Source organism: Salmo salar, chromosome 16 (assembly GCF_965601325.2).
Source record: "Salmo salar chromosome 16, fSalSal1, whole genome shotgun sequence".
Classification (NCBI taxonomy): Eukaryota; Metazoa; Chordata; class Actinopteri; order Salmoniformes; family Salmonidae; genus Salmo; species Salmo salar.
In genome coordinates this window covers 70496009-70511129 of record NC_138306.1, presented here as the reverse complement: position 1 = coordinate 70511129, position 15121 = coordinate 70496009, and the positions used below count along the sequence as shown (strand labels likewise).

The following is a 15121-nucleotide window of genomic DNA, read 5'->3' as shown; positions in this document are numbered from 1 at the left end:
TGATATTCACTGTGATCAAGGTTCTCAGGAAAGATTTCTGTTTCCCCAAAACAGTAATATTCATACAAACAAAAACATAAATAAAACATATCAATAAATTACATTACAGATCCAGATGAATCTCTAATGAATCTATATATATACATTCGAAATAATTATATTATATCAACACTTGTACGGCTATTGTGGGCAACCTGACCTTCAGAACCAGATACTGATCTCCTAAACGCGTTCCACAACGCCATTCAATGCCATAAAAGTCAGTGAGTCTCGGGGGGGGAGGAGCCCAGAACAACTACAATACTTCGGAGCTTGCCGTGGCTCAAAGCGTGCAAATTCTAAGGAACTATGCGAAGGGTCAGTATACCAAATAGGCTCTACAGTTGCACTCACACTTTAGTGGCTGGTAACTAAGCACACAAGAAGTTAACAGAGAGGACTGACCAGGGAGACTAATAAGGATCTACATTAATTAATTAAAGATAAAGTGGAAAGGCCAATACATCCCAAAATTGCCTCGGACTAGGATCGTGTGGGGTGGAACGCTTTGCAATATCATGGAAATATCGGATTTGTAAACGCCGACAGTCTTCTACAAAAACAAGAGGGGACAAAAGTAAACGTTAGTTACACCGGTATGCCTAGTCTATTCTCTAAAGAAGATGCTGTAAAATTTTAATAAACAGTTTGAGGGGACTTTTGATGCTTCGCATCCTTACGTCTCCACATGGATCAACCTCTCTAACCCAAGCATCCTTTGGATTAGCCACAGTCTTTCTCACTCTGCACAACGGGTAAGTAGCCTATCATATCATCCGAACGAGAAGTCTCACAATGTGTAGCCAACTGTTATAAATTCGTTACTTTCTCAAATTAGTTTGTTGACAACCTTTCTTTAGACTGGTAGGACATACAGTCACTTGAACTTCCTGCGTCTATCTTGTGTGGTATCCAGGTAGGTGTCCGTTCGATGTGTCGCGGCTTGTTCGGACTAGCTGGAGTTGAGGCTGGGAGCTCGCTTTCCTCCAAATAAAACTACAAACATATCGATTTTATTATATTGGTATCATAACGTCCGGTGTGTTCTGGCCAATGCTTTGTGTTTTTAGAGATTGCAGTTGGAAAGACAACTTAATTTTTTTTTTTAATTGTCTTTAGTTTGTGAGGGCAGTTGAATGAATCGAAAGAAAACTGCTAAAGTAACGTTACACCTGGGTCGACAGACACGTTCAGGTATTTTACGCGCACCTGGCGCACCGCCATGCATTACATTCAGCCGCACGTACTGCACATCTCCAGCAACGCATGGATTTAGCCTACTACAATGAATCGTCCTTGGAACATGTAAAATGATTCAGCATATGCTCACCTAAAATATTTCCTAGCGATCTCCATTGGTAATAATAGCACACACTAGTCTTACCATTTTACTTGACTCAAAATGTATTTGTGCAGGCGTTCTAATTTCAACATGTTTTGTGTGTAAATCAGTCAAGTTAGGCTACCACATAAATGAGGGCATTTATAACATCAATCTAACATGGAAGGTACCTCCATCCAACCAGAATGCAATTACTCAGCTGTGCACTGTAACTGCAGATGGAATATTGTTTGGTAATGTATAAAATACGCAGGCCTAGGTTTTAAATTAACTACATTGTAGACATATGTGTAGAAGAATATAATACATTGGGAAAAAATAGAACAGAATGGAATATTACTATGGATTCCGTTTAAGTGCACTGTCTTTGAGCTAAAGGATGACCAAGTTGAGTTGGTCATCACATTTATGCACTCACTGTGCATTGAAATCTAACTTAAAACATGAAGAACGTGGTTACAATATATGGTTATTGGGCTACAATGTATTCCTGCTCTGGTAGGATCATGTAAATTCCCATTTGGACTGTTCACCCGTGAACACTCCCACTATCTGTATTCCTGGTTAGGCAAGTCACTGAGTATTAATTAATGGAGGTGCAAATCAAGGCACATCTACAACGTTGTTTATTTGTCATATTTCAGAACAGGGGTGTTTTTTAATGCTTAAAAGATGGTACCCAGACAGTAGAGTTGATCTTTTTTTCTCCAAGAACAGGAAACAAACAAACACACACACACGCAAACCTTATGAAATAGTTGCAATGGAACAGAGAGTGAGTGACCTTTCGTCTGTCTTGAGTGGGCGAATGTAATTATCATCCTTGGACTGTGGGACTGAGGACCATGGTGATGTCTCTATAGATGTATGTGGTAGTAGAGCTTTCCCTGTAGTGCAAGCACATCACTTCCAATACATTGGAATAAGGAACTGTCCTTCCATTAATTGGCCTGGGAATATTGCGCAGAGGTCCTCTTCCTGGGTTCATATTCGTGCACACAATACGGTGTGCAGAAGCTCCTAATTTGCTCTCATGGCTCTCAAGTTGAGTTGCACTCTGCCTTGCCTCCCTTAGAGTCCTTCAGCCATGAGCATAGCATCCGGTGTGCAGCAGTAACAACCTCTAGTCTAGCCTCCAATCTGCTGGCTAATCTACTTCTGTATAGAGACACTGTGGCCCTTATCTTTCAACACTATGTCTCCATAATAGAACTAAATAAGCAATTAGAGGTCATGTTGTCTTATGGTGAACATACACTGAGTATACCAAAAATTAGGAACACCTTCCTAATATTGAGTTGCGCCACATTTTGCCCTTAAAACCATCTCAATTTGTCAGGGCATGGACTCGAAAGCGTTCCACAGGGATGCTGGCCCATGTTGACTCCAACGCTTGGCACCTACTACCATACCTGTTCAAAGGCACTTAAATCTTTTGTCTTGCCCATTCACCCTCTGAATGGCACACATACGCAATCCATGTCTCAATTGTCTCAAGTCTTAAAAATCCTTCTTTATCCTGTCTCCTCCCCTTCATCTACACTGATTTTGAAGTGGATTTAACAAGTGACATCAATAAGAGATCATCGACGGACCAGGTGAAAGCTATGTCATGGAAAGAGCAGGTGTCCTTAATGCGTTGTCCACTCAGTGTGCATGTCAGTACACAAATGCCAATTCCATACACCATGCAGAAATACATAACAGCACTTATATACATATACTAACAGCACTTATCTATCCAGAGGGGCCATTTGAATCATGGTGTTGATTTGAAACTGGCAAGTTGGTGTACGTGACTTGAAAATGTCATGTTTATGTTGTATAAAGTGATTATACTGAAATCGCAGCGTTTTGTTTTGGGTTGGGTTTAAGTGTTCTAATCTTGGCTTGTGTAATGGATCTACACAGATTAAAAGGATACCAACAACTTGGCTACGTTAGGATATTTCAACGTCACGTCATTTTGGATGATGCTTCTGTAGAAAACAAGATGTGTTGTTGAGACTTTTACTGTCACTACTTTGTGTGGTGAGGAAAAATAGTCACTTGCCAAAGTTATTTATCATGAGTCATTTAAAGTTGACAAGTTTTAGAAGATCTCCCAGGTTTGGGCATGTCTGTGGTTTTGGTCATGCAGCTCAGTGCTATTATGGAAGATTCTCTTCCTTTTACCTTTAATGACTTGAGTAAAGACAACTCTTAAACAAATGATGAGCCTTCTATAATCCAATGACTGCTTCTGTCAGTGTTTGTGATATTCTCAAATGGCCTCATCCAAAGTCTAATTTAAAACAGAATAATAATACATTTCTGGTCTAACTAGGGAGTAAGGGAGGGGTATTCCTTTAGACCAGATTCTGCAGTGTTTTACATTACCGCAGAGCCAAGAATGATTCGCACATCTGCAGATATCTTTCTTGCAAAACATATTTAAAGTCACTTGGTACATCTGACTAATAATCCTTGTGAAAAACAATTGCACCAAATTAGTTAAACAGACCATTTGAAATGCATGCCTGCTAAATCGTCTTTACCAGGGGAGCTGGGTGCCCCCCTGTCGTGCTGCTATTATTAGCTTATCTCACATATGCTCGCTATCAAGGAGGAGGGGCCCACCAGCCGAGCGCAATGTGAAGATATGTGCTGCATTGTTTATTGTGGCAAGTCGTGTGCACGGTGGTGTTTAGTCGATCAGGCACCAATTATAGCTATCTCGTCGGGGGATCGTGTGTGTGTGTGTGTGTGTGTGTGTGTGTGTGTGTGTGTGTGTGTGTGTGTGTGTGTGTGTGTGTGTGTGTGTGTGTGTGTGTGTGTGTGTGTGTGTGTGTGTGTGTGTGTGTAAGATTGGCCGCCTGAATGGAGCTGGGTTCGCAGCTGACGTGATGTCACATCATGGACGCCTGCTATCGCTCATCCGCTGTGTGTCCGTTATCAGTGCTGTGGTGGGGCATCAGTGTTTGGTTGTATAATGGATGACATTGCTGTGGAAGACCACCTGCTCTGGAAGAAATACCAACATGTGGAAGATATTGGGTATATTTCTGTGAAAGTCAAAGCCTCTGTTGATAGTGATAAAGACACATCTTGGCCATTCCATTATTAAAAACTATGTAAAATACTGAAGCCTTTCATAACCACCCATAATTATACAGTGAGTGGACAAAACAGTAGGAACACCTTCCTAATATTGAATTGCACACACTTTTGCCCTCAGAACAGCCTCAATTCATTGGGGCATGGACTCTCCAAGGGATCACAGGGATGCCGGGGCCGGCCCATGTTGACTCCAATGCTTCCCACAGTTGTGTCATGTTGGCTGGATATCCTTTGGGAGGTGGACCATTCTTGATACACATAGGAAACTGTTGAGCGTGAAAAACCAAGCAGCGCTGCAGTTCTTGACACACTCAAACCGGTGCGCCTGGCACCTACTACCATACGCGGTTCAAAGGCACTCCACAATCCATGTCTCAATTGTCTCGAGGCTTAAAAATAATTTTTTAACCTGTCTCCTCCCCTTCATCTACACTGATTGGAGTGGATTTAACAGGTGACATCAATAAGGGATCATACCTTTCCTCTGGATTCACCTGGTCTGTCTGTCATGGGGCATGTTTTGTACACTTAGTGAATACAATAGTAGTCCTGTTAGTGTTGTTGATGGTGGTAGAAGTAACAGTAACAGTAGAAGTAGCAGTAGCGTTTGTATCCTGCATCTGCAATCTGAGGCAGAAAGGAGCAGCTATATGAGATAATGATTGACACTTTAGCATATATGTCATTCCCCTTTACGGAGGATGAGTCAACAAGGCTATATCAGCGCAATGTAACCTGCTCTGCTCAGGCAGAGGAGAAGTATTAGGAGCATCAGTCACTGCAAATCAATTTAAATGGACAAACAATGGTCTCAAACGGCAATAGCTGTATTATCTGAAAGCTATGACTTGCTAACAGGGTTGATATACTACATTGTGAACATTCCGCACCACTGTGACATTTACATTTGAGTCATTTAGCAGACACTCTTATCTACAGCGACTTACAGGAGCAATTAGGGTTACGTGCCTTGTTCAAGGACACGTCGGCAGAATTTTCACCTAGTCAGCTCAGGGATTCGAACCAGCGACCTTAAGGTTACTGGCCCAACGTCCTTAACCACTAAGGTTACCTGTCGCGGTTATGTTAATTAGAGGTCGACCGGTTATGATTTTTCAATGCCGATACCGGTACCGATTATTGGAGGACCAAAAAAGCCGATACCGATTAATCGGCTAATTTTTTTTATTTTTTTTTTTATTTGTAATAATAACAATTACAACAATACTGAATGAACACTTATTTTAACTTAATATAATACATACATACTATCAATTTAGCCTCAAATAAATAATGAAACATGTTCAATTTGGTTTAAATAATGCAAAAACAAAGTGTTGGAGAAGAAAGTAAAAGTGCAATATGTGCCAGGTAAAAAAGCTAACGTTTATGTTCCTTGCTCAGAACATGATAACATATGAAAGCTGGTGGTTCCTTTTAACATGAGTCTTCAATATTCCCAGGTAAGAAGTTTTAGGTTGTAGTTATTATAGGAATTATAGGACTATTTCTCTCTATACGATTTGTATTTCATATACCTTTGACTATTGGATGTTCTTATAGGCACTTTAGTATTGCTAGTGTAACTGTATAGCTTCTGTCCCTCTCCTCGCTCCTACCTGGGCTCGAACCAGGAACACATCGACAACAGCCACCCTCGAAGCAGCGTTAAGGGGAACAACCACTCCCAAGTCTCAGAGAGAGTGACGTTTGAAACGCTATTAGCGCGCACCTGCTAACTAGCTAGCCATTTCACTTGGGTTACACCAGCCTAATCTCGGGGGTTGATAGGCTTGAAGTCATAAACAGCGCAATGCTTGAAGAATTGCGAAGAGCTGCTGGCAAAACGCACGAATGTGCTGTTTGAATGAATGCTTACGAGCCTGCTGCTGCCTACCATCGCTCAGTCAGACTGCTCTATCAAATATCAAATCATAGACTTAATTATAACATAATAACACACAGAAATACGAGCCTTTGGTCATTAATATGGCCGAATCCTGAAACTTTCATTTCGAAAAAGAAACGTTTATTATTTAAGTGAAATACGGAACCGTTCCGTATTTTGTCTAACGGGTGGCATCCCTAAGACTAAATATTCCTGTTACATTGCACAACCCTCAATGTTATGTCATAATTATCTACAATTCTGGCAAATTAATTATGGCCTGTTAAGAATAAATGGTCTTCACACAGTTCGCAATGAGCCAGGCGAACCAAACTGCTGTATATACCCTGACTGCTTGCACGGAACGCAAGAGAAGTGACACAAATTCATGTTAGCAGGCAATATTAACTAAATATGCAGGTTTAAAAATATATACTTGTGTATTGATTTTAAAGAAAGGCATTGATGTTTATGGTTAGGTACATTGGTACAACGACAGTGCTTTTTTTGCAAATGAGCTTGTTAAATCATCACCCGTTTGTCGAAGTAGGCTGTGATTCTATGTCACAGCTGTCTTCAAAAATGGACCAAGGCGCAGCGGGAATGTGGATACTCATAGTTTTAATCAACTCAAGTAAGGCATCCACAGGAAAAAACAATAAACAAGACAGCAACAGTTTTGCAGGCTATCAAACGCAGTGCAAAAACAACTACCCACAACCCCAAAGAAAAACACATACTACTATATAGGACTCCCAATCAAAGGCAATTAAACACACCTGCCTTCAATTGGGAGTCCAATCACCCACACAACATTTAACACACACAAACCCCCTGCCACATCCTGACCAAAACTAACACAATTACGCCCTCTGCTGGTCAGGACGTGACAGTACCCCCCCTCAAGGTGCAGACCCCGGAATGCACCTAAAAGAAAAAACAAACCCCCAAACAACAAAAAATATCCCCCTAAACAATAAGGGAGGGAAGGGAGGGTGGCTGCCATCACCGACGGCACTATGCTACACCCTCCCTCCCCAACCCACCTATCCTGGAGGTGGCTCAGATGCAGGACGTGGACCTCGCGCCACCTTCGGCGTCGCTCACTTCGGTGGCGCCGATAGCTGCGCCGGGCAGACGGGCCACTCGGGCTGACCCTGGCAGACGGACCACTCTGGCTGGGCCGGAGGACAGGCGGGCCACTCGGGCTGGGCCGGAGGACAGGCGGGCCACTCGGGCTGGGCCGGAGGACAGGCGGGTCACTCGGGCTGGGCCGGAGGACAGGCGAGCCACTCGGGCTGGGCCGGAGGACAGGCGGGCCACTCGGGCTGGGCCGGAGGACAGGCGGGCCACTCGGGCTGGGCCGGAGGACAGGCGGGCCACTCGGGCTGGGCCGGAGGACAGGCGGGCCACTCGGGCTGGGCCGGAGGACAGGCGGGCCACTCGGGCTGGGCCGGAGGACAGGCGGGCCACTCGGGCTGGGCCGGAGGACAGGCGGGCCACTCTGGCAGCTCCGGGCAGTCGGGCCACTCTGGCAGCTCATGACTGGCGGGCAGCTCTGGCAGCTCATGACTGGCGGGCAGCTCTGGCGACTCATGACTGGCGGGCAGCTCTGGCGACTCATGACTGGCGGGCAGCTCTGGCGACTCATGACTGGCGGGCAGCTCTGGCGACTCATGACTGGCGGGCAGCTCTGGCGACTCTTGACTGGCGGGCAGCTCTGGTGACTCTTGACTGGCGGGCAGCTCTGGTGACTCTTGACTGGCGGCAGCTCTGGCGACTCTTGACTGGCGGGCAGCTCTGGCGACTCTTGACTGGCGAGGCTGGGCTGACACACTAGACGCCTGATGCGTGGGGCTGGTACTGGACGTGCCAGCCTGGAGACACGCACCTCAGGGCTAGTGCGGGGAGCTGACCTGGGGCTCCCTTCTCGCCCCGTCAAACAGCCCTTGTGCCCCCCCAAAATAATTCTTGGGGCTGCCTCTCGGGTTCCCTTAGCTCCCTTAACTTGTCCTCCCAGGTCCATCATACCTCCTCGTTCGTCCGCTGCTTGGTCCTTTGGTGGTGGGTAGTTCTGTCACAGCTGTCTTCAAAAATGGACCAAGGCGCAGCGGGAATGTGGATACTCATAGTTTTAATCAACTCAAGTAAGGCATCCACAGGAAAAAACAATAAACAAGACAGCAATAGTTTTGCAGGCTATCAAACGCAGTGCAAAAACAACTACCCACAACCCCAAAGAAAAACGCACACTACTATATAGGACTCCCAATCAAAGGCAATTCAACACACCTGCCTTCAATTGGGAGTCCAATCCCCCACACAACATTTAACACATACAAACCCCCTGCCATATCCTGACCAAAACTAACACAATTACGCCCTCTGCTGGTCAGGACGTGACATTCTATGAGAAATTAACAGGCACCGCATCGATTATATGCAACGCAGGACATATTAGATAAACAAGTAATATCATCAACCATGTGTAGTTAACTAGTAATTATGTTAAGATTGATAGTTTTTTATAAGATAAGTTTAATGCTAGCTAGCAACTTACCTTGGCTTCTTGCTGCCCTCGCGTAACAGGTAGTCAGTCTGCCATGCAGGCTCCTCGTGGAGCGCAATGTAAGGCAGGTGGTTAGAGCGTTGGACTAGTAACCGGAAGGTTGCAAAATCGAATCCCCGAATCCCTGAACAAGGCGGTTAACCCCAGTTCCTAGGCCATCATTGAAAATAAGAATGTGTTCTTAATCTGACTTGCCTAGTTTAAATAAAGGTGTAAAAAAAAAAAATACTCAAAAAAAAAAAAAATCTGCAAATCGGTGGCCAAAAATACCGATTACCGATTGTTATGAAAACTTGAAATCGGCCCTAATTAATCGGCCATTCCGATTAATCGGTAGACCTCTAATGTTAATACACCATCAGTGATGCAGGATAAGGGTGCGATGGAACCATCAAGCAGGAACCCCCATTTTGGCACGAGCACTCTGCTTAACAGATTGCACTTGAGAGCAATATGAAGCACACAGAGCAAACAGTGTGAATGACCTATTTGTCTTGCGATATATGGACCAGGATCATTGTGTATATTGCAAGGGCCACAGGGGACAAGTGATACACATTTTATTTCCGAGGTTTCTCGCTCTTTTTCCTTTCATTCACAGTGCACCGTTTTCCCAGTCATTTTTTATGACCTCTTACTAGCACAGTAACTGCTTGGTGATGAGTTGGCCTTGCTTACGTGCATGAGAAGGCATTATAAGGCTTCACTGGCCTCCAATGGATCTGTGTAGTCGCTTCGCTACAAGCTTTACACATTTGATTCTGAAAATAGATGTGGGGCTGTTTTTTCCACTATCCTCACCCTGTTGTCATCCATTGTATAATACACCCAGTCACTTTTCAATAGTATATATATATTTTTTTTTTATTGTGTATAAAATCGTAGATTTTTAACTCTACCCCACCTACCCACATAAAGCATTTAGTGATGAAGCATTCAGTCTTCGATCAGTGTACTTTTTTTCTTCCACCAATGCAGTGCAGAGCTGTCATCCAACAGTGAGGCCTGTCATACCGCACAATACACCCAACCTACAGTATCAAGCTAGTTCGGTATCTAGGGAGAATCAATGATCACATTGCTGTGTGAGAGATTTCGAAGAAGAAAATTGCATGGGTGAGAAAATACATGTTTCCTCATTTGAGGGGGGAAAAAGTATTTTATTGATGCTACCTCTTCTTTAGTTAAAAACATGGATCAAATCTATTCTAGGCCATACCCAAGTGTATTATTTAAACAGATTAAGTTTTCTACATTACCTTGTATATGAGGTATTGTGGCCATGTAAACAAGATTCCAATGTTCACTAGGCCATGCATGTTTAAAGAATATGAATTCCTCACATTCCTTCCAAGATAACTGTATGCTCCCTTCATGCATTTGCTTCATCAATAAAGGCAATTGTATTTTATTGCATTCAATGCATAATTAATTTTGAAGTTCATTGTGTATTCAGTTTCAAGTTAATTTCTATACTGTGAGAATTGCATTGACCTTATAATCCAGGATTAAAAGTGTATGCACAGTTCAGAAAGAATGGGCGAATGTATTTTCTATAATTGGAGACCATGCTTTATTGTCTGTCTGAAGGGACTGATAATCTAATCAAAGTAGTTAAGATACTTATAGAAAAAATATATAAACAAATACTTGTGATTATTGATTTAACCTATGATTTTATGTTGTTTTCCAAGTCCATTACATTTTGGTAACATCTCTTTCTCCCTCCCTCCCTCCCTCCCTCCCTCCCTCCCTCCCTCCCTCCCTCCCTCCCTCCCTCCCTCCCTCCCTCCCTCCCTCCCTCCCTCCCTCCCTCCCTCCCTCTTTCTGTGTTGCAGATACAACGGACAGAAAATGCTACCCTGCATCGTTTTCCTTTGCTCATTTTTCACTGCTGCTTGTTTTCAAGACATCCAGCCCTCGAAGGCATTTCTGAGTGAATCCTGTGACTCATTGTGTACTTGTGAAGAAAAAGATGGCATCCTGTATCTTAACTGTGAGGAGAGAAATATCAGCAAGATCTCCCAAATCAAAGTGCCATCAGCTCTACCTTTCCACCTCAATCTGTACAAAAATGACTTGGTGGAGTTGCGGGCAGAAGACTTGGAAGATTTAAAGAATGCCATTTCACTTCATCTCGGGGCTAATAGCATACAAGAGCTTGAACCTGGCGTCTTTAGTGCACTGGGCTCCTTGAAGAAGCTCCACATCAACAGTAATTTCCTGGTCATGTTGAAGGAAGACACTTTTCACGGCTTGGTAAATTTGGAGTTTCTCCAGGCGGACACAAACTTCATCCGTGTGGTCGAGCCGGGGGCATTCAGCAAACTCATCCGCCTCAAAGTTCTGATCCTCAATGACAACGCCATCGAGTTTCTTCCCAGCAATATTTTCCGGTTTGTTCCGCTCACCCACTTGGACCTGCGGGGGAACCAGTTACAGACCCTGCCTTATGTTGGCTTCCTGGAGCACATTGGGCGGATCATGGAGCTTCTTCTGGAGGACAACGACTGGATGTGCGATTGTGAGATCCTTCACCTGAAGATCTGGATGGAGAACATGCGGGCCCAGTCGGTCATTGGGGAGGTGGTCTGCAGCAGCCCCCACCACCTCAGGGGCACCATCCTGGCCAAAATCAAACGGGATGTTCTCTGCCCTTCTCACGCCGATATCAACTTAGAGGAGCCTTCCAAGTCACTGGACATGGTGGTCACTCCGTCTTCCAATGTGGCAGAAATTCCGAAGTTGGAGGACGCCAAGGACGATGCAAAGATTCCGACACCTGCTTATGTTCCAGGGAGTCCTTGTGTGGAGCACTGTTCATGTCACAATCACCCTGTGGCTGGGTTTTTAATGCATTGTCAGGACAGAGGGATTCAACGGATTTCAGATATTGGAATACTTGAGCAAAGCCCCACCAAGCTGGTGCTCACAGGAAATATGATTCAGAGACTGTTGAAATATGACTTTGTCACATATGATGGTTTGGAGTTATTGAATTTAGCCAACAATCGAATCGATTACATTGACAATGAAACTTTTCTCAGCTTAAGCAATTTGAAAAAACTTTATCTCAACGGCAACAGAATTGAAACCCTTTCCGCAACCATGTTCATTGGACTCCACAACCTTGAATACCTATATTTGGAATATAACATTATCAAAGAAATTGTTCCAGGAGCTTTTAATCCTTTGCCAAATCTCAAACTCTTGTCTTTGAATAACAATCTGCTGACTAGTCTCCCATTGCAGATATTTCGCAATGTGCCCCTCACCAAACTGAACCTGAGAAAAAATCTGCTCATGCACCTGCCTGTTAGCAACGTGCTGGACCAGCTTGACTCTTTAGAGCAGATTTATTTAGAGGACAACCCCTGGGACTGCAGCTGTGACTTAGTCAGTCTCAAACAGTGGGTTGAGAAGCTGAGGAAGGACACAGTCGTAGGTTCCATTTTGTGTCACACACCGAGAAAAGTGGCGAAGGCTGAGCTGAGAGCCCTCAGAAACGAGTTGCTATGCCCCGGCCTAGTGACCTACTCCTTGCCCACGGACGAGGACGAGAGCGTGACAACCACAGTGGCGACTGACGGCGCTAGGAGTGGTTTCTTCAGCTCCATCACAGACTCAGTTCCACTCTCCGTTCTGATCCTTAGCTTGCTCGTCATCTTCCTCATGGTCATCTTCTGTTCGGCGGGGATCGTGGTTTTCCTCGTGCACAGACGGCGAAGGAGGGTGAAGAAGAAACAGGCGGAGGAGCAGCCGCGGGAGAGCAGCAGCCCCATCCACCTGCAATACAGCATGTACGGCCAGAAAACCACCCACCACACACTGGCGCAGAGGACCGGAAGCACCGTGTACGACGAGCGCTCACACAGCCCCATTGTCCAGATCTGCCGCAACCCCACCTACTGCACTCAGCATAAAGAATATGAGACCGACCTCAATGAACTGGACGAACCAAAGCACATCTGTCGTAGCATCATGGAGACAGAGAATACTTCCCCTCTCACAGGCTCTAATTTGAAGTTCAGAGCTGTGACGTCAGACTGCCCAACTGAGTTCGTAACACTCGGAGATGCGAGCTCCCTCTATAAAAACATACTAGAAAGGGAGAGGGTTAGGGAGCTGCAGCAGCTTGGAATTACTGAATACCTCAGGAAAAACATGTCCCAGCTGCAACCAACGGTAGAGATGCAGGTCCCAGGATCAGGACACCACGAGGAACTGAAATTAATGGAGACTATTATGTTGTCGAGACCGCGGAAGGTCATGGTGGAACAAACGAAAAATGAGTACTTTGAACTCAAAGCTAACCTACACACCGAGCCAGATTATTTGGAGGTTCTGGAGCATCAAACTGCATTTAACTGATATAAAAATACAATTAATTGTTTTATATTCAACTCGAGAAGTGCCTTGTCCAAAACTGCCATCTTATATTTTCACAGTCTATGACCTACTTATCCCACAGCGGTCTTGGACACACAAGTCATTTGTAGCACAGAATGTACTGTATAATTATCTATTTCTTTGTTATTTTGTTTTCCTATAGACAGACCGCACTTGAAGTTGCTGATATAACAGATATCTTGCCCAAATGTAATTATCAGGATGGCAAATAGGTACTGCAGGGGTACGTTTTTGTTACCAGTTCAGCTTAGATCTTTGGCAGGCCTCAATGTTTCCCATCAACTGTCAGGCTGTTTCAATCATATGCCATAATCAGCATGCTCAAAGTGCCGTAGATTTAACAAAATGCCAACATGTATTCTGGGTCGCAATGATGGAGTGCACATTAGTCCTGTCATTCATTAGATTTAGCCCTGGCATTATTTCAATACCACATTTTGTATTCCAACCAGTGGGAACGTGTTTAAACAAATCCATTTTCCCAAAACATAGCACTTAAAAGTCCCAGTACATATATAAATCATATCTTGTATCTGTAAATAAAAAATGCATTGCACTAATCAAATGCCATTTAAAAGATGGTGCATGACAATCAACTTACTGTTCAACAACAGCTTCTGTTTATTGTTCCTTTCCTGCTTCTGAAGGGGACAGAACTACTGATGTGTATAAGAACCTTTTGTTTGAGTGTAATTTTTACAAATCAAAACCGACCAGTTTCTCTCAGCATGATAAATGTTCAGGATATATGCGTTCACTTTATTATTCTGATTTAGTAAGCAACCCTGTTCAGCTCTGAAAATGTTTTATGTAAACTTTATTTTTTACCAATGTAGATGAAATTATTTATTCTGTAAATGTTGTATATATGTCACACATTATGTTATTTTGTGCCTTCAGTGTTGTGCAGGTGAAAATGTATTAAATGTAAATAAAGAATTGCAATACTGCAAACTTTGAACAATCAAGATTCAATACAATAGATAAGCTCTTCAGTCCTCTAAACAGATTGCGTGCAGGTATATTCGAGAGCCTGTTGCAAAAAACGACTTTCTGTCATTATCAGATGAGCATAAAAGTGACCAAACATCTAATATTATAGCACATTACGTGCTCAAGAGGGGTGTGGGTGAAATCATGATGCTGTTCTGCACAGAGGGCACTTAAGATAGTAATGCCATTACATTGTTATTCACACTCTTATGCATGTCCTCAATGCTGCTGCATGTCCTGTATTCCTCCCATGGACATACAGTACAGCATTATATACCATCTGTGTGCTTGTTTGAATAAATCAATCTCATAGGTAGGTTCATCCTGGTCATTTCACACTAAGTAGAATTTCAAATGAATTGCTATATATATCCACAGACGCACACACCGAAAATCTCTTTTGTGTCAAATCCGTGCTCAAGCCTGGCTTCCCTAGTCACTCCCTCATTGCCAAATATGATATGTCAAGTCTTTCCAGTTCTCTGCCATGCAAACACAAGATTTCCCCCTTGCATTATTGGACCCCCTTCTGAGATTGCTTATCCACGGTGCTTAATTACTGCACAACAGTGGGGTATAGCAAATTCCCTCTGCACTTCTCCACACGACTTCCATTTCCATCCTAGCTGGTGATTTAGTAGGCTGTTCCGGTGCTTCCATTATACATCATAATTGATAGAGCTAAAACTGCTCACACGGCCCCCCTCGGTGAACTGGGGTTGGAATACGGAAAGAGCGGTAAGGATTGGGATTTTCTCCTTTGAGAATTAAGGGAAATGTG

General features: G+C 43.8%; 1 protein-coding gene across 1 annotated transcript; it reads left to right on the top strand.

Annotated features, from left to right (window-relative positions):
* The first annotated feature begins 319 nt into the window (after positions 1–319).
* Positions 320–14656, top strand: LOC106574417 (SLIT and NTRK-like protein 6). Its single transcript, XM_014150292.3, has 2 exons — positions 320–794; positions 10776–14656. The coding sequence occupies exons 1-2, from the start codon at positions 703–705 to the stop codon at positions 13306–13308; spliced, it is 2625 nt and encodes an 874-aa protein (XP_014005767.1). The 5' UTR covers positions 320–702; the 3' UTR covers positions 13309–14656.
* The last annotated feature ends 465 nt before the right edge of the window (positions 14657–15121 follow it).